The sequence below is a fragment of the Urocitellus parryii genome, chromosome 1 (assembly GCF_045843805.1).
Source record: "Urocitellus parryii isolate mUroPar1 chromosome 1, mUroPar1.hap1, whole genome shotgun sequence".
NCBI classification, from domain to species: Eukaryota; Metazoa; Chordata; class Mammalia; order Rodentia; family Sciuridae; genus Urocitellus; species Urocitellus parryii.
This window is the reverse complement of record NC_135531.1, coordinates 43060348-43088291: the sequence shown is the minus strand read 5'-3', so window position 1 is coordinate 43088291 and position 27944 is coordinate 43060348. Positions and strand designations below refer to the sequence as shown.

Sequence of the window (27944 nt, the reverse complement as noted above, 5' to 3'; positions counted from 1 at the left end):
TCAACATTTCAGAGGAAAATATTACACAGCTAAATTTACAAAGTGTACTATTTTTATCATTACAAATGGAACCAAGAAAGACAGCAAATATTGCAAACATACACAGTTTAGTTGCATCAACACCATAAACAGTTTAATCACAGGAAACTCGTAAGAACTCTATAGGAACTGGAAATTTGAGATGGATAAAGGACATTAAAAATATTGCCCTTAATTTTTATTTTACCCAGATATTTCCAGCTCTTTAACAAGCATAACAAAGTTAAATTTTTTTAGTTGTTGATAGACCTTATTTAATTGATTTATTTATTTGCAATCTGAGAACTGAACCCAGTGTCTTACACCTGCTAGGCAAGTGCTCTACCACTGAGCTACAAGCCCAACCCTTTTAGTATTCTTACTACTGCTTTCCCACTATAAAGTGTATCAATTTTTCACTTAGATTATAATAAAGTTTCATGTCCATCACTAAGTAGCTAAATACACTTGGACAAGTTCTTTGAATTCTGAATGTTGAACTCTTGCCCTGTTATTTCTTTTTTTTTTAAAGAGAGAGAGAGAGAGGAGAGAGGGAGAGGGGGAGAGAGAGAGAGAGAGAGAGAGAGAGAGAGAGAGAGAGAGAGAGAATTTTTTTTTTAATATTTATTTTTTAGTTCTCGGCGTACACAACATCTTTGTTGGTATGTGGTGCTGAGGATCGAACCCGGGCCGAATGCATGCCAGGCGAGCGCGCTACCGCTTGAGCCACATCCCCAGCCCCCCTGTTATTTCTAATAAAGCCGGATTCTCAAAACTGACAGGCTTGTGATAAAAATAAAAATATTATTAATAAAGAAATTTTGACAAAGGTAGAGTTAATATACAACAAAATTATTGTAAGAATGGTATAAATATTACTAATGTTTATAGCAGTGAAATTCACAATAGCCAAGTTATGGAACTAGCCAAGGTTGTGTGTCAACAAATGAAAGGAAAAAGAAAATGTGGTATATAAACACAATGAAGTTTTACTCAGATATAAAGAATGAAATTCTGCCATTTACTGGTAAATGAATGGAACTGGAGAATACCATGCGAAGTGAAATAATCCAGACACACAAAATTAAGGGTTAAATGTTTTCTCTTATATACAGAAACTTAGAAATAAGGACTAAAAGCAGGGATATTGTGGGAGAGGGTGGTGGTCTCATGAAAATAGAGGAGAGAGCAGTGAAGTTGAGGAAGGGGACCGAAGCGCGGAGGTAATAGGGGTGGGAAATCACAATCGAGGAGGAGGAAGACTGGTATGTGTAGGACAGAATTTAAAGTAATTACAAGTGATTTTTTAAAAAAGCAATTACAGATTAGTTGAAATGCACCTCCCTACATTTTAAGCATCAGTAGTTACAAATGACTTAGTTTTGATTTGTATCATGCACATGTGCATATTATGTAATAAAGCATGAACTAGACTCTATATTGTTCCTGTTAAAACCAAAGTTTATTGATGAATGAGGAAAAAGCAAAAGAGCCAGTATGAACTCAACATCTCAGTTTAGTAAATAATATAAGACCATTAAATGTCTTTGACATTATGTCCATTCATGGGCAACAGCAACTAATCACCTTCCTTTTTTCTAGCCACTATAGGTACAAAGTACTGTCTTGATATAAGAGGAACAAGTACAATTTTACTAATGTTGTCCTACCAGATAAGAACACAACATGCCCCTTCATCTCTCCTGCAGATCTCAATTCAAATTACAGTTTACTGGGAAAACCTTTTCTAATAATCTTATTTAAAATAGTAACCCCAATACCCAGGGATCTCTATCCAACCCTTTTACTTTTCTCCCAATTTTCATCACTACTTGACAGAATATGTTTGTATTTTATATATCTTCACTAACTTTGCATCTAAGATTCATGAAAGTAAAACTTTCTACTGTATCTCTGGTGCCTGGAGTAAGGCTGACAGAGACAAGGCAGAAACTGCTCTATCTTTAGCTGCTCTAAAGATGCCATTAAAAAGAAATTGACAGGTATTAAACAAGTGGCAAATAAATGGCTTGGATGATATTAAGGACAGTTCGATACTTACAGAGAAACTGGGAGATAGTCCAACAGTTTCACATGAAGGAAAACCATTGTAAAATGACTGACATGTGCCTTCTGGATCACAAGAGGGTTTCACCTCTCCAGCCCAGTCCACTGGAAAAGCATTAGGTGGTTTTTTGTTTTCTTTTGTTTTCCCTTTCCACCTGGCCTTTCCAACATAATGAATGAAGGAGGTATGATTCATTTAAGCCTCCTATTAAGTGTTGCCATTCTATTCTCTAATATGGTACTTTTATGTAGAACCCAAGGATTCCTTCCTATCTTATTTTTCCCCAAACAACTGGTTATATGCCCCTCTTGCATTGCACTGAATGTCTTGAAATAACCCTGTACTGGTCAGATGGTGAATTTTTTTCAGTATTATTTTTGTTGCACTTGACAGTAGTTCTGTGAAGCACTGGAGCATTCATGCACCTCACCTGCCTTAGTCTTTTTTTGAGACATGACAGTACGCATATTACACTATGCATGAAAAACACTTTATAAAAAATGAGTTCAATCTCTCAAAAGAAATGCCGATTGTTTTGCTAACTATGTCATCAATTTATGCTAGTGCCTGTTATCTGCATATTATTCCTGTTATCTGCATATCTTCTTAAAAGAAATACCTGTTATTAATGCCTTTTTGTTTTCCACTGAGTGTATACTACTGAATAAGTATAGTTTTATGTTTATCATATGAGTGTTGCAACATTAAAGAGACTTCAAATGTCAGTCATGATGGCAATTTCTGTATAAAAAAAGCCTTAAATGAAACATTGCTTTAAGATCAAACTCTTCACCTTCACAAAATGGCCACACTGCAATAAAAATTGTGGCATGTTACAAAAAAGGAAAATCATTAATAGGTAAACAGATCAATAGCAGAACTGAAAAAAACACTTTGTCTTATACAATTTACTTAAAAATCAAACTATGGAATACAGTAAAACATCCTCTAAAAATTTAGAAAACAAGATTAAATTTTTACAAGGCTTAAGTCCTTGTCTTAATTCTCTACAATGAATTATACCTTAAACTTGAACAGTAAAACAATATATTTTACTTTTTTAAAAAATTTTAATTTGTTATATATGACAATAAGAATGTATCACAATTCATAGTGAGGTAAATAGGGAGCCTACTAATTGGGAACAAATTCTTACCACACACACATCAGATAGAGCACTAATCTCTAGAATATATTTTACTTTTAAAAGCAAACCATCCTGGTTTGGGGAAAACAGTACAAGGGTAATTAGTATTTCTGTGTGCTCCATTCGGCACTTTATTCCAAATGTCTTCTTGTGGCACTGAGGATCAAACCTAGGGTCGTCTGCATATTAAGACAAGCACTCAACCACTGAATTATGGCCATTTTTGTATTTTTAGGAGTTCTTAAAAATGAACTAATTACTCATATTAAAAATTAATTACTAATTACTCATATTAAACCAACAAGGATTTTATCATCACTGCCTTAAACCTTGCCCATGAAAACTGAGACTTCAGTTTCTCACAGGATTAATTGCTTCGCAGTTAATAGTGGGATGTGTTTAATTCAACCTTATTATCTATCTTCATTTTTATTAGATATTCCTAAATTTTATTTCCACTTATCTTTTTCTTTCTAGAACTGAGTAATAAACTGGGTTATAAAAGCAAATAAAAAACTTGGAATCTGATTAGTGATGAACTGTCCACAGATAAAATCTTACTCTTCTAATAATGTACACACTTAATTATTCAATTCTTTCCTACTATATTTGTGTTAAATGTGCTTTGACCGAGATCACAAAAAAAAGAAGCATCTATTACACTAATTTAACCTAAACCACAGCACGTGTGAATTAATAAATCAAATATGCTAAATCTATTTACTCACATTCTCTTGAAACACAAAGCAGCTTAATAACGCCGTTGCTTGTTCTGCAGAAAGGTCATTGAAAAGTCCATTAAACATCATCTCAGTTAGAAGCAGCTCATCAGCACTGTCAAAGGAAAAAAAAAAGAATAAATATCAAATGTCAGCATATAAAACAAATGTTGACTATATATACCTTTAGCATGCTGTTTTTTTAATAAAATGTATTATTTTGCTGGGAATGGTGGTGCATGCCTGTAATCCCAGCGACTAAGAAGACTTAAGGAAAGAGGATCATGAGTTCAAAGCCAATCTCAGCAACTTAGTGAGAACCTACATCAAGATATGAAAAACAACTTTGTTAGAAATCACAATTTATGCCCACCAAGCCCACATTTCACACCTTATTTTTCCAGTGTCTACAATCAAGATGGGCAACAGCCTTTGAATAAAACAAACTGTTGCTTACCGTATAAATTTTTCTTCATACTTTAGAATATCTCTAAAAAAGTATACGGCTAGAGCTGGGGTTGTGGTTCAGTGGCAGAGCGCTTGCCTCACTCGTATGAGGCACTGGGTTTGATACTCAGCACCATGTAAAAATAAATAAATAAAATAAAGGTATTGTGTCCATCTACAACTAAAAATAAAAAACATATGGCTACAAACTATTAATCTTTACAAATGTAACTTCAAAAATAAAAGTAAAAAAACTAAATTTGGATCCACTAAGGTAAATCGAGAGTTAAGTCAAAAGAGGACAATACCAACAAGACAAGACTACCAACTACAGTCTAACGTGGGAGGCCGACAAGTAAACCAAACATCACAGAACAGTGGTCTAACAAAGTGCTCCAAAGAAGTTCATACAGATGGTTATGTTGAGGAGCCTAAAGTCAGACTGGAGAGGCCCACAGCAAATTTTAAGAGATCTTGGAGAAAAAGACTAAGGAATTAGCAGGATGGAAGGTAATGATAAAGAAAAAGTCATGTCAACCAAAGCAACAGTATTTGAAGAATGTGTCAATAAATAGGCTGAAGAAGGAAGACCAAGAATATACAAGGTTATAGTATTTATGCTTAAAAGCAATAGAGAATCACAAAAAAACTTTTACCTATGAATGATATGCAAGAATTTGTGTTTTAGAAAGAATATTGTAAAGGCAGTCTGAAGGATGTAAAAAACTCAAGAAACTAGGCAATGAATAAATAGGGAGTTAGTGCAGTAAACTAGGCAAGAAATAATGAATGTACATTAGTAGGTGACAATGTTTAAAAGGGCAGAGAGTTAGATATAGGAAGACAGAAGGAGTATACAATGACCCCAAATTTTTGCAAATTTTGAGAAAATATTAATGTACTTTGATATAATATAATATCAGTTCTATAAACAGAAAATGTATCTTAAGATAAAATCAATACACATTCTTCCAAGACTAAATCTGGCTACAGATTTAATAAATTTTTATTGTTAGCAAGTAGGTTATACCAGAAAAAAATAATTCTAGTAACATGAATTTTAGCATATGAATATAGATCAAACTTATATAAGTAATCCCTAGATTGCTTATAATACATATTATAAATGCAATAAATAATTATTATACTGAATTATTTGGGGAATAATGACCAGAAAAAAAAACATCTGTATGTGTGCTGTATGGATGCCATTTTTTTTCCCCTAAAATATTTTCTATTCACATTTGGATGAATCCGTGAATGCAGAACCCTGAGAATATAGAGAGATGACTCTATCTTATATCCATTTTTAAGCTATGATCTCTAATATGCTATTGTAAATATCTTATGGTTAGCCCAAAACTTCAGTAAAATCTCCAACACACATAAAAGGATAATGGTTATCTATTAGTTTCTAGATGGAGAAATGTTCATATATGTAAAATAAAAATAAATAAATTCTTTCTCTACACACTCATGATTATGCATAAACTAAGATTATGTAAAATTTACATTATGCATTAAAAAGCTATTTCTTTTTAAAAAATATTTATTTTTTAGTTGTACACAATACCTTTATTTTTTTATTTGTTTTTATGTGGTGCTGAGAATACCACCCAGGGCCTCACACGTGCTAGGCGAGCGCTCTACCACTGAGCCACAACCCCAGCCCCTAAAAAACTATTTCATAGAAAATATATCAAATGGCTGAGGTGCGCGCGCGTGTGTGTGTGTGTGTGTGTGTGTGTATTAATTACTGAGACTCGACCTTTTTCTAATATCTTAATTTTGTGATCTAAAACTATATGTAATGTGAAAGGTATTATGACACGTTTATATTTAACACAGCTTTTTGCTAAAGATGAACACCTTTCATTTAAAAAATAGTATCTTCTCTTAAATCAACTTTCCAGGAAAAACAATATTTTACCTGCTTATCTCACAAGCTACTCGTCCTTTCATCTCTATGACATCAGAAGAAGTAGCAAATCCCAACCTTCTTAAAACACGTTTGCGACATTTGAGTTCATCCATTTGTAGGACAGTTCTTGCTTTCTTCAGTTCTCGTTTTGCAGATTTAATATCTATTGCAATCTAAGGCAGAGAAAGTAAAGAAAGCTCAATTATAAAGTGAAAATATGGTGAGAACCTATCTGGGGGAAAAAGAATACACATCTCTGTATAATGCATGGATATATAAGCATAGGAGCTTTTCCCCATGACACATGAGATAAGCTTCCTTTCCCATTTAATATTAGGATTTCTTTTCCAAAGAGAACATATAAATCCAACTTTCTCTTTAATGAGAATCTTGGTTTCCATTGTATTGATCAGCATTTCCTACCAATCAACACTGAGATTGTTTATATTAAATTGCTTTTTCTTTTCTTTTTTTTTTAATTAGAGCTTTATAGTTATACCTACTAGTTGGGTTCACCCCAATAAGCTCATATGCATGAAATTCAATTTGGTTCATAACCTCCTCCCCCTTTTCCCTTCTTTATTTTGCTTATCTACTTATTAATATTTGACTGGTTCTTTTTATTTATGGATAAAGGTGAAATTTCCTGTAGTATGTGTGTGGGTTTTTAAGGGATTCTTTCCGCATTGCCTCCCCTAACCCATCCCTCCCCTCTGCCTCTCAATCTCCTTTGGCATTACTAATCTTCCCTTTATGTTATTCTATCCTTCCCTCCCCCTTTCCTTTATTTTGCTTCTTTTCCTTTCTTTCTTCCGCACATGAGAGAAAATATTAGACCTTTGAGTTTCGGAATTTGGCTTATTTTACTTAGCATGATATTCTCAATTCCCATCTATATACTTGCAAATACCATAATTTCATTTTTTTAATCACTGAGTAGAAACCATTGTATATATACACCAAAACTTCTTAATCCATTCATCTATTGACAGGCACCTGGGTTGATTCCATAATTTATCCACTGTGAATTGTGCTTTTATAAATATTAAGGTGGCTAATTTGCTGTGGTATGTGATGTTAGATCTTTTGGGAAAATATCATGGGGTGTGATAGCTGGGTGATGTGGTATAGTTTTTTGAGGAATGTCCATACTGCTTTCCAGAGTGATTACAAGGTACAAGTTTACCTTTTTCCTCACAAGCTCACCAGTATTTATAGTTGCTCATATTCTTGATCACGGCCATTCTGACTAGAGTGAGAGGAAGTGTTAGTGTAGTTTTGATTTGCATATCTTTGATTGTTAGAAATGTTGAACGTTTTTTCATATATTTGTTGGCCATTTGTTTCTTCTATTAAGAAATTTCTGTTTAGTTCTTTTGCCCATTTGTTGATGGGGTTAGTTTTTTTTTTTGGTGTTAAGTTTTTTGAATTCTAGACATATTCTGGATATTAACCACCTATCTGAGGAATAGCTGGCTAAGACTTTCTCCCATGTTGAAGGCTCTTTTCACACTCTTAATCATTTCCTTTTGCTGTGCAGAAGCTTTTTAGTTTAATGACATCCCACTTACTGATTCTTGGTTTAATTTCTTACACTTTGCGGGGGGGGGGGAGGGGGTCTTGTTAAGGAAGACTGTATGATGGAGTGTTGACTGTGTTTTCCTCCAGTAGTTATAAAGTTCCAGGTCTAAGTCTTTGACACATTTTGATTTCAGTTTTGTATAGGATGAGAGATAGGGGTCTAGTTTCATTTTTCTACATACAGCTATCCAGTTTTCCCAGCATCATTTGTTATGAAGGCTGTCTTTTCTGCAAAATATATTTTTGGTACCTTTGTACCAAAAATATGGAACATATGGAACATTTGAACCTAAGGAACTTAAGATCTAGTTTGTGAGAAAGAAAGACAAATGTATTGATGAAAAGCAGTTTGTAATAAAAGCCGAAAAAGCATGAGAAAGGAATTATAACTTTAATGGAGGAAGGTAAACCTGCACACATTAAAACATTATAGTTCAAGAGGAGAGACTATTAGAAAGAAGAGTTTTTACTTCAAAATTGTTTTTCTAAATTCACTATTCGTAATGGCTGTAAGAATGCTTCTACTGAGTAGAAATTACAACTACCTTAAAAAACTAATCTATTACCACTTCAAACTATCAGAATGGCTAAAGTAAAAAAATACAGACAACAGTAAGTTTTAATCAAGATGTGGACAACATGGAACTCTCATAAATTGCTGGATAACAAAAATGATGCAGCCACTTTGGAAAAGTTTGGAAGGTTCTCAAAAATATACCTAGTTTCCACAGGATCCCATAATTCTACCCAATTCCACTTAAAAGAGATTAAAAAAAAAAAAAACCCACAGGTTCACAAAGAAGTTTGTACAAGAGGTTCATAGTACCATTATTTAAAATAACCAAGGTGGGATAAAATCAAATGTCCACGAACTGATGAATAAGTGAACAAAACATGGTATATCCATACAATGAAATATTACTTAGCTATAAAAGGAATAAAGTACCAATTCATGATAAAATATAGATGAACCTTGAAGGTAATATGCTAGGTGAAAGAAAGCAGACACAAAGGACACATATTATGTAATTTAATTTATATTAAATGTCTGGAATAGGCAGTATACTTGTGGTTGCCAGGGTTTGAAGGGTGAGAAAACGGAGAGTGACTGCTATTGGATGTGTTTGTTTTGTGGTGAAGAAAATGTTCTGAATTGGTGTTGTGAATGTAGTAAAAAACAAAGAAACAAAAAAACAAAAATCCACTGAATTGGGACACTTTAAAAGGGTGAGTATTGTGCTGTTTAAAAAACAAAACAAAAAAACCTCATCCATTAAACACAGAACTATACTATTATGACTTTATTTTGATTTGCTATTGAGAGCTGATAGGTTTGAAAGTTGATAATTTAAAATCGAGCCAGAAATTCCACTTTACCTGATCAGACCAATAGGACAAGGAAATGAAAACCACATTTACTTAATAAAGTACACAGAATTCTATCATAAAAATGAAGTTTCTGCCATACCTGTGCTTTTTTTTCACAAAGTGTGTACACAGTTTCCAAATTTGGATCATTGTGAAGAGGATGAGAATACATTCGATGCTCAAAAGCCTCTACTTTCTGAATGACCTTTTTCAAACCTTGATCTTGAATGCCCATATCATCAATAGGATCTAATAAAGGAACACCATCAGGAAAACGCTTCTGAACTTCCTGAAACAAAATATAATATGTAAAATTCATTTTCTCTTAAAGACAATTAATAACAGTAGGTAAGTAACAATTAATAAACTAAGTCAATACTTCCTTTTATCTTTTTTCTATATGCACATAGACATAAAAAAAGGATGCTACATATATATTTTCTCAGTTAAACTGGAAGGCATTTTCCAATTGCAATGGTTTTTGAAACTCCTTTTTAATTGCTATGCTATGAGTTACTGATAAAGGGAAATATTATTATAAGTCTCTAATAAATCTAGTATCGCATAGGTCAATAGAATAGGATACGTTACAACTTACTGATCTAATAAGGCCATCATCAATATTAGATTGTTGTAAAATAATTCTGTATTTAACATCTCTTATGTGCAAATTGTTTTGAATTTTCCAGAATTTTCTTTGGAGTTGATTCCTAGACAGGGCACTACTGAATTAGAAAACAGAAACTTTTAAAGTGTCTGGAATCCTTTAAATACTAACTTTTAAAAAATAATGAGATAAAAATGAGATGAAGTAGGGGCTGGGGATATAGCTTAGTTGGTAGAGTACTCCCCTTGCTTGCACAAGGCACTGGGTTGAATCCCCAACACCAGGGGATCGGGAGAGAGAGATGAAGTGAAGTTACTAACAAAGATAATGTCAAAGCTGAAATGTGTTTCTGTGGACAAAGCACAGTGATCTATAAGACAAAAGGACAAGAATGCAATTTGCCAAACAAAAATTCATTTCAATTTAAGTTTAAATTTAGCAGAAAAACTGACCTAATGCAGATGCACAAAGAAATCATGTTTTCAGAATGACTGCATTATTTATGTCAACTTAATAATGACTAACGTGTATTTCTCTTCATAACTAAACCACTGTTTTGAAAATATTAGAAAAAAAGATTTCAGCAGGACATTATACTTGATGAGCTTGTAAAATACATTTATCTATCATCAGCCTAGTTAGGAGAGTTTTAAACTCTTTGGGAACTTTTAAAGTCTTCCAGAACATTCATTTATTTCAGGAAATCCCCCTATGAACCATAGCTTAAAAATTCCTATGTTAACCCAAAAGCATTCTATTTATTTATTTTTGTTTTCTCAGATTCCTATACAGAGCCCTCAATGTATAGTAAATGCTACTTAATTGTTTATTGACAAAATAACGTTGAAGCCTTCCTTTTTCTAGGGGAAAATTAAATTATTTCACCCATTTATTAACTATATTAAAAAATGGCTAAAAGTCCTGGCACATGATTTTATACATAACACTTTTTTTACAGTCTGAGCTTATAGTTATTTTCATTCCTAATGAACAAAGCAAATCATATTTAGTACAAAACAGTAATGCACTTTGCTGACAAATTCAAAGAAAGCACAAGTCTACATGTATATCTATCTGCTGTAGTCATTTTATGAAAATAACTGCTACTACTGGTACTCTTTATAAGTTTTTCTGAAAGGACTATATTTAAAAGCATTTCAGTTGTCTCTTTATGAATTCTACTTATATAAAATTTCTAGTTAAGTTATAAAATGAACATGCATACCTGTATTGATTTTAAAACACTTTGTCTATTGTCCACTGGCCGAAGGTCCTTAGGAATGTAAAGCCTGACACTGCTAATAGCAGACAGGAGATGTACCAAAACTGGAACAACCTATAAATAAAAACACAATTAATATTACACATTTTCAAAACCTGTCATTTCTTAAACCTGGATTCATTAAAGGCAGGCATATTTATGGTATATCACAGGTATAAGTAGTAACAGCTCTCTACCCCTTATATCTTAGTAGATCGTAAGTAAAAAGTAAAACCTAGCCAAATATGGTGGTGTACACCTATAATCACAGCTACCTGGGAGGCTAAAGGAGGAGGTTCTTGAGTTCAAGCCCAGCCTCAGCAACTTAATGAGGCTGTAGGCAACTCAGTGAGTCCCTGTCTCTAATAAATATTAAAAATAGGGGGAGGGGAATGTGGCTCAGCAGTTAAGTGCCCCTGAGTTCATAAAATAAAAATTAAAAAAATAAAACCTACTTCAAATCTTTAAACAGGCAAGTAAATGATATACACAAATAAAAGATCAATATAGAATCCAAAGTTTACTCATTTTTAAAGTTTACTCATTTTTATGTTCTCAGTATATGACACTTTTTGAACTCAAAAACAGTACTGTAGAAGAAAGACTCACTATAGAAGAAAGACTCCTATTAAATCAGAGTCAAAATGGCCAAGTAAGATGGATCAAGTTCTAGATGGACTGAAATGAAGATTACAAAAAAATATTTTTCAAACAGAGCAAATAGCATATTTTCATTAAGATATAATCTTCAAGAACATGTATCTACAAATGTCCATGTTTTTTTCCAGCCAAGAATGCCTTTACCATCAAGATATCATTTTGCATTCTTACAATGCTCTTAAATTTAGAAGGTCCCTGGGTTCTAAAGTAAATACTGTCTGGGTTTAAATTTCACTTTCAGCTGTGTGACCTTGAACAAGTTATATAACTTTTCTATGCTTCAATTTCCTCAACCATAAAAATAGGGATAAAATTATATCTCATTAAACTGTTTTGAGTATAAAAATCAAACAATGTACATGAAATACTGAGCATAAATTATTTAGTGCAACAAATTCCATGAAATGTAAACAAATCTGTAAATAACAGTGTTAAAAATAGTAGAGACCATATACTCAAAGGTGAAAAATAAAAGGTAGGCTATATTTATTCCATGTTAATAAGTGACATGAGACTGAAACTGGAGAAACTAAACATACATTGTTTAAAGAGATCAACTACTGTTGCCAGGGAGGAATGTAGTACTAGTATTTCTAAAGCTTTCATTTTTAAAGCATTATTTTGAGGTCCCAATCTTTAAAATTTCATTTCTAATTTACACTTTTCTTATTTCCCAGCTTCTAAAAAAATAGTTTTTCCTACATCATCAGCTAACTTTCTATTTGAAAACAACTGAACAATTCCATGAATTACTCATTGCATTTTCTCAACAATTTCCCAGCTAGATTTTTCAAACTGTTAATAGGTTTCCAACTACTAACAATGCTTTCTCTCTCCCTCCCTGATTAAGTTTAAGGGTTTTGTTTTGAGTAAAAGGGGATTTATTTCTTCTTGCCTTCTTTTTTCCTCCTCTTCTTTTAAAAATAATTTGAAAATAAGCTGTACTTAATATCACTTCATTTCACCAACATGCATGTTTTAATTAAGACCATACATCTTTTTTTAATATTTATTTTTTAGTTGGACACAATACCTTTATTTTATTTATTTATTTATTTTTATGCGGTGCTGAGGACTGAACCCAAGTCCTCAAACGTAATAGGCAAGCGCTCTACTGGTAAGCCACAACCTCAGCCCCAAGATCATGCATCTTTTATGAACAAGTGTATTACCCAGTATAGCCACATATTATAAGATCCTAAAAATTTAATAGTAAAATAACATAACCTAATATATAGTCTAATTCAAATTTCCCCAATTGGCCCAGGTGACTTTATTACTACTAGTATGACTACTACAATTTTAGATCCAAAGTCAAACCAAGGGTCAAATATTTCATTTAGTTGTCATATCTCTTTAGTTCTCTACCTTTTTTTGTTCTCTTATGGTACTGACATTTTCATGTAAATCCAAAATTACAGAAAAGTACTTTTAAGGGGAAATATAATGTTGACATAATGATATCATCTAATTTATAGTTCATGTTAAGATTTCATCCACTTTCCTAAAAATGTCTTTTATACTAACTTCCCTTTTCCACACCACTCCATGGATCCAAACTAGGATCATACTCTAACTTTGGTTGTACTACTTCCTTTTTCTCTTTTAATATACAACCATTTTTCAATGTCTCTCAAGACCCTAATACTTGGAAATACATTAGTTAATTTATAGAATGGAACTCAAATTTGGGTTTGTCTAATCATAAGGAATCATCAAATTCAGGTTATGAAATTTTAGAATCCTTTTTGTTCTTTTCAGACCATCAGTCAACATTTTTGGATTAATTACCTTAGAAGCATACCCTGAAATAAATGGAATTTTTAAAAATGCTACAGTACAGAGAAAAGATTGGTCCAGGGTTCAGTGAAGGAGTTTCCTATAGAGATTATTTATTAAACAGAACTGAATCATGATTATTAAGAATTGCAAAGTTTCTGGTATCACTAAGTAAAAAAGGCAAAGCAGCTAGGCTTAAAAATGTGGACCTGGGTCTGGGGATGTGGCTCAAGCGGTAGCGCGCTCGCCCGGCATGCGTGCGGCCTGGGTTCGATCCTCAGCACCACATACAAACAAAGATGTTGTGTCCACTGAGAACTAAAAAATAAATATTAAAAAATTCTCTCTCTCTCTCTCTCTTAAAAAAAAAATGTAGACCTAACAAAGAGAAGCAGTAAATAATTTTAACCTAAAATACTACCTCCAATGCATTAGTCATGGCTGCCTAGACCACTTCCTTGAAAAACTTTCAATGTAAAAGCGCGCTATGACTTATCAGCAACATCCATCAGGAGAAAGACTGGTGGGATGAGTGCCATGTATTTACCATTTCAAGTTGCAGTAACTTCTAAGGTACATTTGGGCATAATGAATGTGTACCAAATTGTAGGATTTTAGTTTCTTTTATAACTAGATGGTAAATAGGTAAAATAAATTCTTGGGGGGAAAAGTTATACAAACTTTTTTTGTCCATGGAAGTCTGGAGAACAAGTTAGAAGAAAAATGAATAAGACTAGGGAAGTGGCTCAGTGATAAGAGTGCTTGCCTAGCATGCATGAGGCCCTGGGTTATATCCCCAGCACTGCAAAAAAATTGAACAAATAAAAAAAAAAACTTTGTTAGGGTATGGATGTGAAGCGTCCCCCAAAAGCTTACATGAAATAATGCATGACAGTCAGAGGAAAAATTATTGGTTGTCATAGTCTTAACTCCATCAGTGAATTAATCCTCTGACAGGGGTGAACGGGGTGATAACTGACTTGGTCCACTGTGGCTGGAGGAGGTGGAAATTAGAGTGTGGCTTTGGTGTACATATTTGTATCTGGAGAGTAGACTCCCTCTCTATTTCTTGATCACCATGATGTGAGCTGCTTCCCTCCACCACACACTTCTCCATGATATTCAGCCTCATCTTGAGCCCTGAGAAATGGAGCTGGCCTTTTATGGACTAAGACCTCTAAAACGGTGAGCACTCAAATAAATTTTTCCTCCTCTACAATTTTTCTGGTCAGAACCTTTAGTCACAGCAGCAAAAAAGCTGACTAAAACAATATCTAAATGTTGCTGGGCTGGGGCTGTAGCTCTGCAGTAGAGCACTTGTCTGGCATGTGCAAGCCTTTGTTCAAACCCCAGTGCCACCAGGAAAAAATAAAAGAAAAGAAAAAAAGGAGAGAGATTAAAGGCTGGATAGTATTCAGAAATATAAACAAACTTCTAAATCACCACTTAAAAATGTTTAATAATAAAGTATTTTTTAAAAGCCTACCAACTTGGGCTGGGAATGTAGCTCAGTGGTAGAGTGTTTGCCTAGTATACATGAGGCCCTGCGTTTTAAGTTCATCATGGCACTGATTAATTTTAATTAATTAATAAAAACACAAATACTAAATACTGCCAATTCCAAATACCAAATTGATTTATTAATCCAAAGAAGCAGTCTATGATGCTGCAGCTGCAGATTTTACTTGCTAGAAACCAAGCTTATTAGAACATATAATTTCCTAAATGACTTAGCCAACACACTACATACTTTAATAAGCAACATTTCAAAACAACAAAATTTGACCATGATATTAGATTTCAATGAGATACTTGCAATCTATGATAAAATATTTTGCAAAAAATTATTTTATTTATACCAATATGAAAATAAAAAACATTCAAGAAATACAGGCATCTCATGTGGTGAGTCAAATGTCTTAAATTTAATAAAAACATGAGTAAATTAAATTATTTTAACTAGGGTTGGAGTTGTGGCTCAAGTGATAGAGTGTTCGCCTAGCAAATGTGAAGCACTAGGTTCGATCCTCAGCACCACATAAAAATAAAACAAAGATATTGTGTCCACCTAAAACTAAAAAATATATTTTTAAAAAGTTATTTTAACTTAGAAAACTTGGGAAGAAATTTCTCATTATTGAAACACTATTTCAACCTTTATTGCCATAAGAATGAAATACACATCACAAATGGATTCAAACTGTAAAATCAGTCACAAGTGATAATGAAAAATATTCACAGCTCTCATAAAATGCAGCTTTGTGTGAAACTTAAATTATTAATTTCTCTTTATCTTTATTACTATTACTATTACCTGGTCATAATTTAATAAAATAAATAACTAAAATCTCATTAATCATCCTCATGATTAGAGGCTCTAATTATGTATGCCAAAATACCTTAAGCCTTCTAATTTAGAAATGATGACACTATGCTCATTATAATCACATTTTAAAACTCCAGTGATAAAAAAATAATTTACAAAGTATTTGAAGCCTAAGAAAGTACAAACCTGCATCTCTCCTTTCTCATCAGGTTTAGCTGGTTTTGCAGCCTCAGTAGCTGAATTTTTCAAGCTCTCTTTGCTACAGCGCAGAAGTACTTCTACTACATATAAAGGATCCAGTTCACCAGAATTAGGCTAGGAAAAGAGGATAAAGAAAGTTCATTAATTCTTGAAAAATGGACCCAAAATTTTTAAGTTCCATGTATACAGGATCTGTTTTCTCAGCATTTAGCATTATGACTGTCACACACTGTGCAATAAATGCTTATTTCATAAAATGAAGGTTGTTTTAGCATTCTTCAACATGTGCCACTGGATGAGAAAACACAGCAACAACTTGGTACTTAAGAATTCTAATTTAATAATAAGATCACTGTGACATAAAATGCAAAAATTGGAAAAATAAATTAAAATGATCAGTATCAGAAAATAAAAAAATATTATCCAAGTCACCAAAACAATAAAATATCCAAGTCACCCCAATTAAACAAGCAAAATAGATAAAGCAGATTTTACTATTCAGTGTACTAGCACTTCTATAATGTGATTTCATATCATTTTACAAAGTCTTCTTCTTCTTTTTTTTTTTTTCCTGGTACCAGATATTAAACCCAGGGGTGCTTAACCACTGAGCCACATTCCCAGCCCTTTTTAATATTTTATTTATAGACAGGGTCTTGCTGAGTAGCTCAGAGCCTTGCAAGCTGGTTCTGAACTCATAATCCTCCTGCACCAGCCTCCTAGCTGCTGGGATTATTGGTGTGTGCCACCATGCCTGGCTTTTTGTTTTTTTATATATCTAGATCTCAGGACTAATCACATCTTTTGTACTATGATAATTTGTTTGGTAATTTCAAACAGTAATAGATCTTTTTTGTTACAGTAAAGAATTCCTCCTTGCCAAGCATGGTGGTGCATACCTGTAATCCCAATGGCTCAAAAGGCTGAGGCAGGAGGATTCTGAGTTCAAAGCTAGCCTCAGCAAAAGAGAGGTGCTAAGCAACTCAGTGAGACCCTGTCTCTAAATAAAATACAAAATAGGACTAAGGATGTGGCTCAGTGGTCAAGTGCCCCTGAGTTCAACCCCCCTCCCAAAAACGAATTACTCCTTACTCTTTAGTAAAATATTCAAATAATCTCTTTTTGCATGAAATATATAAAAGGAAAATTACTTTGGTTGAAGGGGAACATGGCAAAGACTTGGCTTCTACCCAAGACATTACAAAATAAAAATCTGTCAATAAATGAAAATGAATCTGTATCTACAAACTATTTCTGCAAAAAACTAACAAGTATTTAACAAAAGTAAAACATACTTGCAAATACAAACCATAAACACAATTAGAATTTTCAGATTTACAAAAAAAAATTAAAAAAAATAAAAAACATAAACTCCGGAGCTGGGATTGTGGCTTAGTGGTAGTGTGCTTGCCTAGCATGTGTGAGGCACTAAGTTCAATTCTCAGCACCACATATAAACAAATGAATAAAGGCCCATCGATAACTAATAAAAATAATAATTAAAAAAATAAACTCCATTTTCCAATCCAAAAGGAAAACAAGCTAGTTTATTCCCAGCATCAACTTTTTCAAAAGGAGATTATTTAAGAAGTTTCAACACATAACTCAGCTTGATTTAGACACGAACAAAAATAGATGTATTTATGATTTAGATAATCTGTCTGCAAAGATCATACAGCCTAGTAGTTTAGAAATCAATTTTATAAACAATGAGCTAAACAAAGTTATGACCAACTGTCAACTCTTCTTCAGAAGCCAAAGATTATAAAGCATCTCAGTGATTGTCATGTTCCCTTTTCAGAGGGTGAAATGAACCTTAGAGGTTCTAAGTAAATTGTATTGTATAGTTTGAAGAATGAATTAACTCCAAAGTGTTAGGGAAAGTATGATATCTGGATAAAAGAAAACTGTTAAGACTTAGGAACAATCTTTAATGTTTCTAGATAACTAGAACTGTTATAGACAATTCTTTAGATTTTAATAAATTAAGTATTCTCCATCTATAGAACAATCACATAGATAACTGAAACATATCATACATAATCATCTGCCTTCATACAGCTACCACTTAAAACAACATTATGCAAATGCCCTCAAGTGTTACTAAGGTTGAAGACACTTGAAAGCTTTCTTAATTATAACACTAAATAAAAATTTGCTACTGAAAATATTTCCTAAAATTATAAAATTTTTCTCACCTAACATGCTGTAAGATGGATCAACATCATCTTTCACATAATAAAAAACAGCTATTGTGTTGTTTAAGTTTTCAATAATTGTCAGACCTTAAATTTTTTAAAAATTTTGTTCATATGTTCTATTTTAATCATAATTGAATTTAGGTTTTCCTAACTTCTCTTCGTTCTTTTTAAAATGTGACTAATTTCTTGCTATAAATTGAAATTACCATATTAAAGTGTAATTTTGATAATTCTAAACCTGTAGAACATAAAAAAATGTGAAATGTTCAAAGTTAAATTTGTATTTCCTTAAAATGAATCAAACTATTCAAGAGTGTATATTTTTCTCCATTGATGTCAAAATCTATTGGCCACAAAAATATTTAGATTAGTGTTTTTGACCTAATTCTAAAATTAATATACTTCACATTTTTAGTGAAAAGACAAATACAAGTGGCTCAATAGAAAAATTACTTACCAATTTAAACAGAAAAAAATGAATGTATTCCACTCTAATCTTCTTTCTACTTCTACCTAAAAGAACTCTCATTGAGTAGTACAACTTTTATACATGGATTAAGGATCAATGGAGGTAAATAATTTTTAAAAACTCTGGCTATAGTGTGTCTACACATAATTATATTAGATAAAACTTTTCTCTCCCAAAAAATATAAAATCTTAGGGGTTGGGGTTGTGGCTCAGCAGTATAGAGCTTGCCTAGTGCGTGCGTAGCACTGGGTTTGATCCTCAGTATCACATAAAAGTAAAATAAAGGTTTTGTGTCCAACTAAAAAAAAATTTTTTTTAAATATATAAAATCTTAGATTTACTAAAGTACTGGCTACAGTAATGTAAAAAGCTCTGCAAATTCACTTCCTAGCAAAATTGGAGAAAATTTGAAAAAACCAACCATTTAATGTCCCTGGAAGTGTTCTTAGGGAGTATATATGTCAAACAAGAAACATCCTATCAAGAAAATCTGCTAAGGAGCTGGGGTTATGGTTCAGTGGCAGAGCACTTGCCTAGCATGTGTGAGGCACTGGGTTCGATTCTCAGCACCACACATTAAAAATAAATAAATAAAGGTCCATTGACAACTAAAAAATATTTTTTAAAAAAAGGAAGTCTGCTAAAATTCAGAGAGAACAACAGATCCCTACTCCCTTCTCTCACTCTTCCCATGCTTGAAGCAGAAACTCTAGACTGGTGAATCCAAAAATACAGGAGAGTTCCCTCTCCCCACAGTACTCAGGTGAATGCCATTTCTAATCTTGTTCCCAATTACTTGTTGCTGAGGCTAAGTTCTGGGCAAGAGAGGCTGAAGAACAGGGATCTTTTCTTCAGTACCCGTTGGTCAGCCAAAGGTTCCATTCTTGGATATGGTGCTGCTGAGAATTAAGGGTCTCAACAGCCTTTCCCTTGCCTTATAAGGTACTGGGTTTCATGTTGGGAGAAGTAAACTGGGAAGACTTGAGGTTATTGCAATCATCCTCAACCCAGCCCTCAGCTCCTAAAAGCAAGTTTGTTACTCATATCAAAGTGAGATAATGCCCTCATTCCCAGCTTTAGATCTTTGGCTCTAGAGATTTTTTTCTAAGGAAGAATGGCAATCCCTCAAATAGGCAGCTATACTTTCCCAAAGAAATATTTGGAAAGTTCAAGCATAAGGGAACTAAAAAATGGTGGAAGTAGTAAGGAAAAGAACTCGTAGACCTATATATTTATGAGAGTTATAAACTAAAACCACTGTCCTTCCCCTTTTCAGAGGTGACAAAACATGGAAGCCTGGAGTGAATGCAAAAGCTAAGAAATTAAGCACAGGAAAAACATTTGTGGGTTCCCTGTATAGGGCTTCATTCTGTCCTCCAAAGATTAGTGACTCTTGGATGAGTTTGTTGTGTTCTCAGTTCATGTTTTAGAAAAGTGAGCAATCAATAAAGTTTTTTAAATAAAATTACTTGATACTCTAACAAAAAAGAAATCATGCACCTGATAAAATTATAAATAGTCTATACATAAAGAACTCATATAACTCAATAAAATGGCACATAACTCTAACTTGAAAACAGAAAAAGGATCTGAAACATTTTTCTCCAAAGTATAAACAAATGACCAATAAGAAGCTGAAAAGATCTCGGATATCATTAGTTATCAGGAAAATATAAAATCAAAACCATAATGAAATACCATTACATACCAAACAGAATTTAAAAAGTCACATAGTAAGTGTAGTAAGACTGCTGAGAAATCTAAATCATCATACATTGCTGATGGGAATGTAAAATGGTACAGCTACTTTAGAAAACAATCTGGCAGTTCCTCAACTACTTACCCCATACAGTTTCCAAAGAACCCAGTAATTCCACTCCTAGGTATATACCCAAGAAAAATTAAAACCTATGTTCACTAAAAACCTGTAAACAAATGTTTACATGAGTATTATTCATAACAGCCAAGAGGTATAAACAACCTAAATGTCAGTGGACGGATAAATGTTTAACAAAATACGGTATATCCTTATATACTGGAATATTATCTAGCCATAAAAAAGAATGAAATACTGATAAGCCTTGAAACCATTATACTGTCAAAAAAGCTTGTCACAAGGCTACATATTATATAAAATTTATTTCATGATACTTCCAGAATAGACAAATCTATGCAGATAGAAAACAGACAAACAGTTATATGGGGCTGAGGAAAAGTGAGGGATAAAAAAGTTTCCTTCCGATGTGATGAAATGCTTTAAAATTAACTATGGGGTATAAAATTTAAATTATTCAAAACATTAATTCCTTAAGGTAAGAGTTTATTACTTCTCCTCTTAGGGTAAATTTATATTTAGATGATCTTCATGAGTCTTAAAAAACATTTCAATAACAACAATATATATGAATTCTTACTCAAAGGAAATTGGTTTACCTTAACATTTGACTTTTTTGAGAAATTCACCACTACACCCCAGCCAAAATCATCTCCTTCATTCTTTACCTGAAAGACAGCAAAAAATAATAATGTTTACATCCAAAAAAGACAATTGTAGTCTTCCAGGTCTTATATTATAGGCTAATAAAACTTGAATTTCCTAATATTTGTTAAAAATCACTGCTAAATTTCAGGAACAAGACATTAATACTACAGGGGGGAAAAAAGTCAATGGCAAATTTCAAAGACCCTAGAATAGTAATAACAGGAAATGTCTCAGTTGGCAAACAAATGTTAAAAATGTCAGTGTATTTCAAGTCTTTTTATATCTAATAAATTTTTCTAGTAATTAAAATGGCTTCATTTTAAAGATATTTCATAACTGAAAATAATTTATATGCAACCCGAAGATTTTTTCAAATTATATTCCCCACAATGAAAACTGGTGGTGATTAAAAGGCCTTTACCTAGAAAGATGGTGGAATCAGATGGACATTATTACCCTAGAGACACATATGACTGCACATATGGTCATATATGTCTCATACACTGCTACACTGTGTACACAGAAATGTAAAGTTGTGTTGCAATTGTGGACGATGAATCAAAATGCATTCTGCTGTCATATATACCTAATTAAAATAAACAAAGTTTAAAAAAAGGCCTTTACCTGAGCAATGTGAAATAGTTAAATAATATAACTAATAGAGAAACCATTGTAGCAAGAAGCATTTTATCAAGATAAAGAAAATATTACAATATCCGAATATTTTTAAATATTCAAGTAGTTAAATATTTTATGAAGGAACAAAGACATACCTTTACCAAACGGCCTGGCTGTAGAAATGGTAAGCAGTATTTTGGTTTATGAATATAATCTTCAATCTCTTTACCCAGTTTGGCAAGTTGCTGTCTAATCTTATAATAGATTACTACACTTTCTTCATTGGGAATTACTATTTTATTATACTGTTGTTCTGAGTTCTTTACCTCTGTAAATAAAACACATACATGATATAAAAAATTATATACCTTACATAAATTATAACCAAGAAATTTATTTTCCCACTAGAACTACATTTGGAAAAGTTAGTTTGCATAGATTATATTGGATGTTTTAAGGAAAAGATCTTCAGAGATGACTGTAGGGCATGATGTCTCGTTTTTCCCCCTTCTGTTAAGATTTACCTTCTTTGTCTCCAACTTATCTCTTAGTTAATCAAATTATACTGGATTCTTCTTGCTGCCCTTATCTTGATTCTAGTGCTGACCGCCTTTCTTTACTCATTTCATTATACCTCCAACCCACTGTTAACAAACTATTTTTATTATGGCATAATATACATGAAATTGTACCATTAGTAATATTCAGTACATTCACAATGTACCCAACTACCACTATTATCTAGTTCCAGAACTTTTTCACTACCTCCAAAGGAAATTCCATATCCTTTAGGCAAATACTCCTTATTCCTGCTTCTGCCAATCTTTCTCTCTATACTTTCTCTCTATGCATTTGCCTATTCTACATATTTCATATAGATGGAATCATACAATATGTGGCCTTTGGTGTCTGGCTTCCTTTACTTAGCATATTGCTTTCAAGGTCTATCCAGGATGTAGTTTGTACCTGTATTTCATGACTTATGTTTGAATAATATTCTACTATATGAATATACTACATTTGTTTACACATCTACCAGCTGATGAACATTTGGATTGTTTCCACATATTTGCTACTGTTCATGGTACTACTATGACCATTCATATGAGACCAAGTTTTATATGAACATATTTTCAATTCTTTTGAATATATATTCAGGTGTGGAGTTCCTGGGTCACAAAGTAATTCTGTATTTAATTTGTTGAGGATAGCTGCCAAACTATTGTCCACAGTAACTATAGCATTAAGGAAATGGTATAGTTACTTAAAAAAAAAAAAAAACTCACCTCAGTGACTGAAGTGGTTTTGATTTACATTTCCTTTATGACTAATGATGTTGGGCACCTGTGTTTCTTGGCCGTTTCTACATAAGTTAGAAAAATGTCTAATTGAGTTGCCTTTTGTTGCTGAGTTGTAACAGTACTTGATATATTTTGGATACTAGACAGATTATCCAGATGGATAACTTGCAAATATTTTCTCCCATTTTCTTTTTTTCTCTTGGCAGTACTAGGGATTGAACTCAGGGTCTCACACATGCTAATTTTAATACTATTATCAACCATTTCACAAAGTGTTCTCTCAAATAGCTAGTCTTTTGTATTCCCTTGAGTATAAAGCATTACCTTGGTTATTTTTAAATGACTGGATCTTTTTTATTGGGAGGGGGTGCAATACTGGGGTACTGAATTCAGTGGCACTCTATTAAACTATATCCCTAGCAATTTTATTATTTATTTTTAAGGCAGGGTCTTGCTAAGTTGCTCAGGCTGGCCTGGAATTTGTGATCTTCCTGCCTCAGCCTTCTCAATAGCTGCAATTACAGGGATGCACCAGCACACCCAGCTCTGGTTACTTTTAAAAGAAATGCATCACTGCTTACAGGAATTGTATTTAATTCATTAAAGGCTAGAACGCTGTCCATAACAACACATAATATGGCAGTAAATTATCAGAAAAAGAAAAAAACTAAAAACCTACAAAAAGATAAACTTAACAAACAGAAGTCATTAAGAAGTTATATGAAAATAAAAACTGGACAATGAAATGATAATCCAGCTCTTCCACCTAAATTTACAAAGTAACACTATGAAGCACTCATTGGAACACAGCATTAACAGAAAGAGTTTAAGGAGATAATAAATTATCTGCTTGCATGCTTCCCTATTACCTACTTCCTCTACTCCAAATCACTTCTATATTAGATCATTTAACTAATGAGATAAGATATTTAAAGATACTTTTAAAAGTCACATTATTTTGTATCCAAGACTTACTACAGTTTTATACCACCCCAGAAAGTCAGTAAGTATAGGCAAGCCCTGATTTTTCTCCAAATTGAAAGAATTCAATTTCTCTAATCTCTTCTCAAAAGCTAAAGAAAGAACAAAAAAGTTGTGCTCTCTTATCCATGAGGTAATGTTACAAGAACCCCAGTAGATGCCTGAAACTATGGATAGTACCAAATCCCATGTTTTAACTTAAACATACAAACCTATGATAAAGTTTAATATATGAATCAAACACAGTACAAGATTAAGAATAATAATAAAATAGAATAAACAATATACTATAATAAAAGCCATCTGAATGTGGTCTCTATCTCAAAATACCTTACTGTACTACATTCTTCTTTTTGTGATAATGTAAGATGATACTGAAAGGAAGCAATTTATGACCTCCTTCTTTTTAGCATGTCTGAACTTACAGCATCACTACCTTTGTGCTATTTCTTCAACACTCTGTGATACAATAATAATAGATATGATAATTCAGACAGCTATGAAGTGACTAATAAGTGGACAGTATATACAGCAACGATGATAGGATGATTCATGTCCCAGGGCGGACAGAGTAAGATGGTACAAGATTTCATGATGGCACTCAGAATGGAGTGCAATTTAAAACTTATGAATTATTTTATTTCTGGACCATTTAGTATTTTTACCTACAGCTGATCATGGGTGGCTGACTAAGCAATGTTCAACTGTGGATGGTGGTAGGAGTGGGTGGGTAGGGCAACTATAAATCTCCTATCACATTCAGAGTAAAAGTACGTCAGCATACAAAGCTGGTTTCAATGAAGGGTAAAAAGTAGAAGATCCTATGAGTACTTGAACCCCAGTATTTTAGGAAGTAACATTTAAAACACACCTATAAACTCTTAAGACAGTTTGCAACCAAATATGTAGAAAAGACCTGTGAGTGACAGAGAAACAAACTGCCCCTCCCAATACTATGCAAAATTTTCAACAGATTCAAGTGTAAATTGCTTTACTGATCTAAAGTAATACTCTCAGTAATTACAACAAGCACTTACTAAGCATGTAACATTATTTCATTTAATTTTCATGAGATGCATTGGATATTATCCCAATATCACAGAACAAATAATTAAGGCTCAAACCCATGTCTAATTCCACAGCTCTGCTATTAGCCAAGGTATAATCAATTAATGAAGCTAAACAAAAGGATTAAATTAGGTCTGCATTTTTTAGTCAATAAAATAACAGTGAAATCCTAGTTTTACTATAATTCAGTAAACCAAATTAAAAGTATCTCTTGTATGAAAAGATGTATAACAATAAATAAAGCACTGTATTACTAAATAAAGATTTATTCTGTATCTTTAAAAATAACAGTCTACATTTCAGGTTTCAAAGTATTAGAAAAACGGCATCATTTCTTTAAAAACATATGTAGGGATTGAGTATACTGCAAAAAGATATGCATGTATAGAAGCAACACTAGGAAGGGTAAACATCAGGAATTACATCAAAATGAAACAAAACAAAAGCTGAGGTCTGAGAAAATAGAGGATAGGGAATGGAGAAATAGGGATTATATTTTAAATTTACAGAGTAAGTAACAGAGTCTTGGTCAAAGTCATAATGAACAATGTGAACTCAGCTAGAGTCATAGAAGGGCTTTAAATAAATAAGAAAATATTTGTGAAGTTTTCCCTCTACATCCCAATGTACTTATGATACTTTCTATGGAAATGCAAAATAAGTATAAAAAGTAGACTGTTGGACTACATGAAGGGGGGGGAGCAAATGTAAGTATACCAACACACATCTCTGTTTCTCTTGGTTATTCAGTTTATAAACCAGTCTAACCACTGGGTACATATAAATGTAATTATCCTACTTTGCGTAACTTAGTGCTGCCTAGTAAGACTTTAATTCTTTTTAACTATTATAACCATATACCCGTTTCAATGAAAATATCTGAAATTTCTATGATATGAACTAAAATTCATGAATTTCCTTCTCTCATGCTAATCTGATTTCAAACCCAAATCCAAAGTGTACTTAAATTTGATTAAAACTCAAATCCAAAGTATACTTAAATCTTCTTGATCTTGTTATTTTATTATTACATAATTCTTGGTGGGAGGAGACTTACAGCTCCCTTAAAAATACAGTTCTCTAGGGCTGGGATTGTGGCTCAGCGGTAGTGCCCTTGCCTGACATGTGTGAGGCACTGGGTTCGATTCTTAGCACCATGTATAAATAATGAATAAAATAAAGGTCTATCAACAACTAAAAAAAATATATAAAAAGAAAATACAGTTCTCTAAAACTAAAAATATACTTTCTCTTTGCTATCAACAAATGGAATTATATATTTTTATAAGAAAATAATAAAAACATCTGAAATTATATATTTGCCATTGATTTTATAGATGTGCTTTAAAAATTCAACAACTTTCTGAAAATTTAAAGGTGAGTCCTAAAAACCACCTAGCTCAAGTTTTTTATTCTTTTGTCATCCTTATTTTATGTCAGTTAAGGAAGTTACTAGAGATACTCTTGTTCTCTTATTAAAAAGATTGGTTGGTAGCAGGAGTCCAAGATTCTAATCTTGATTCTGCCATAAATCAAATGTATAACTTAAGACACTGACTTAATTTCTCTAGCTCTAACCCACACCCATTTTTAAATCTGTAAAATGATGCCAAAGCTCCTTCTAGTTATATGTTGAAAAGATTTTATCTAACACCAGAGGTATTAAGGGGAAATAGTTATGGTTATCATCTAGGCAAAGGTTAAAAACAACAAGAGAAAATTTTTGTTTTTAAAATATGAACTGCTTCACGAATTTGCATGTCATCCTTGCCCAGGGGCCATGCTTATCTTCTCTGTATCGTTCCAATTTTTGTATATGTGCTGTTGAAGCAAGCCACCGAGACAGACTTTAACTTTCTTGGATCTCCTAAGCCTTTTCCATTCCTCTAGGGCACATTATACTTCATTTAATTTGGCGACAATAAAAATGAGTGCGTGAGGCATGTGAGGCACTAGGTTCAATCCTCAGCATCAGATGAAAAAACCAAATAAAATAAAGGCATGCTGTCCATCTACTACAACAACAACAAATTAAAAAAAAAAAAAAAGAGTGGGTGAGTGGGTCTCTACTTACACATAGTAAGTTAAAACCACGTTGTAAGTCATGTTGTAAGTCCCCACTTTAAAAAAAAAAAAAAAAACAGATTAGAACTGACCTACATACTAGAGACAGAAAGAAATCTCATTGTTAAATAAATAATGGTATATTCACAAAATAAAATATTATGCACTTATTTTAAAAATCACATTTTTCTTTTGGGGGAATGGGGTACTGGGCATTGAATTCAGGGGCACTCAACCACTGAGCTACATCCCTAGCCCTATTTTGTATTTTAATGAGAGGCAGGGCCTCACTGAGTTGCTTAGTACCTTGCTTTTGTTGAGGCTGGCTTTGTACTTGTGATCTTCCTGACTCAGCCTCCTGAGCTGCTGGAATTACAGGTGTGCACCACCACACCCATCAACAACAAAAAAATCACATTTTTTCAAAGGAACTTAAACTTCAATTTTATTTTATTACTTTTAAAAATATTTATTCTTAAGTTTTAGGTGGACACAATATCTTTATTTTTATGTGCTGCTGAGAATAGAACCCAGTGCCTCGTGCATGCTAGGTGAGCTCTCTACCATTGAGCCACAACCCCAGTCCCTTGAACTTCAATTTTAAAAAGCTACAATTAACAAGCTAGTAAATGTAAAACATTTAATACAGGCTAGGCA

At 32.9% G+C, this 27944-nt stretch overlaps 1 protein-coding gene and 1 non-coding gene across 3 annotated transcripts in view; both read right to left on the bottom strand.

The window, feature by feature from the left end:
* Positions 1–27944, bottom strand: part of Mtrex (Mtr4 exosome RNA helicase) — an 89113-nt gene that overhangs the window by 17389 nt on the left and 43780 nt on the right. For both annotated transcript variants that reach the window (XM_026385964.2, XM_026385965.2), the window contains 7 exons: positions 22029–22201; positions 21207–21275; positions 16089–16217; positions 11102–11212; positions 9370–9558; positions 6330–6493; positions 3962–4067 (listed from right to left, as the gene is read on the bottom strand). In XM_026385964.2, coding sequence (XP_026241749.1) covers positions 3962–4067; positions 6330–6493; positions 9370–9558; positions 11102–11212; positions 16089–16217; positions 21207–21275; positions 22029–22201 — 941 coding nt within the window. The remainder of the gene's footprint in view (positions 1–3961; positions 4068–6329; positions 6494–9369; positions 9559–11101; positions 11213–16088; positions 16218–21206; positions 21276–22028; positions 22202–27944) is intronic.
* On the bottom strand, positions 26954–27056 carry LOC113180828 (U6 spliceosomal RNA). Its single transcript, XR_003300513.1, has one exon. It is a non-coding gene; the product is annotated as a U6 spliceosomal RNA (small nuclear RNA).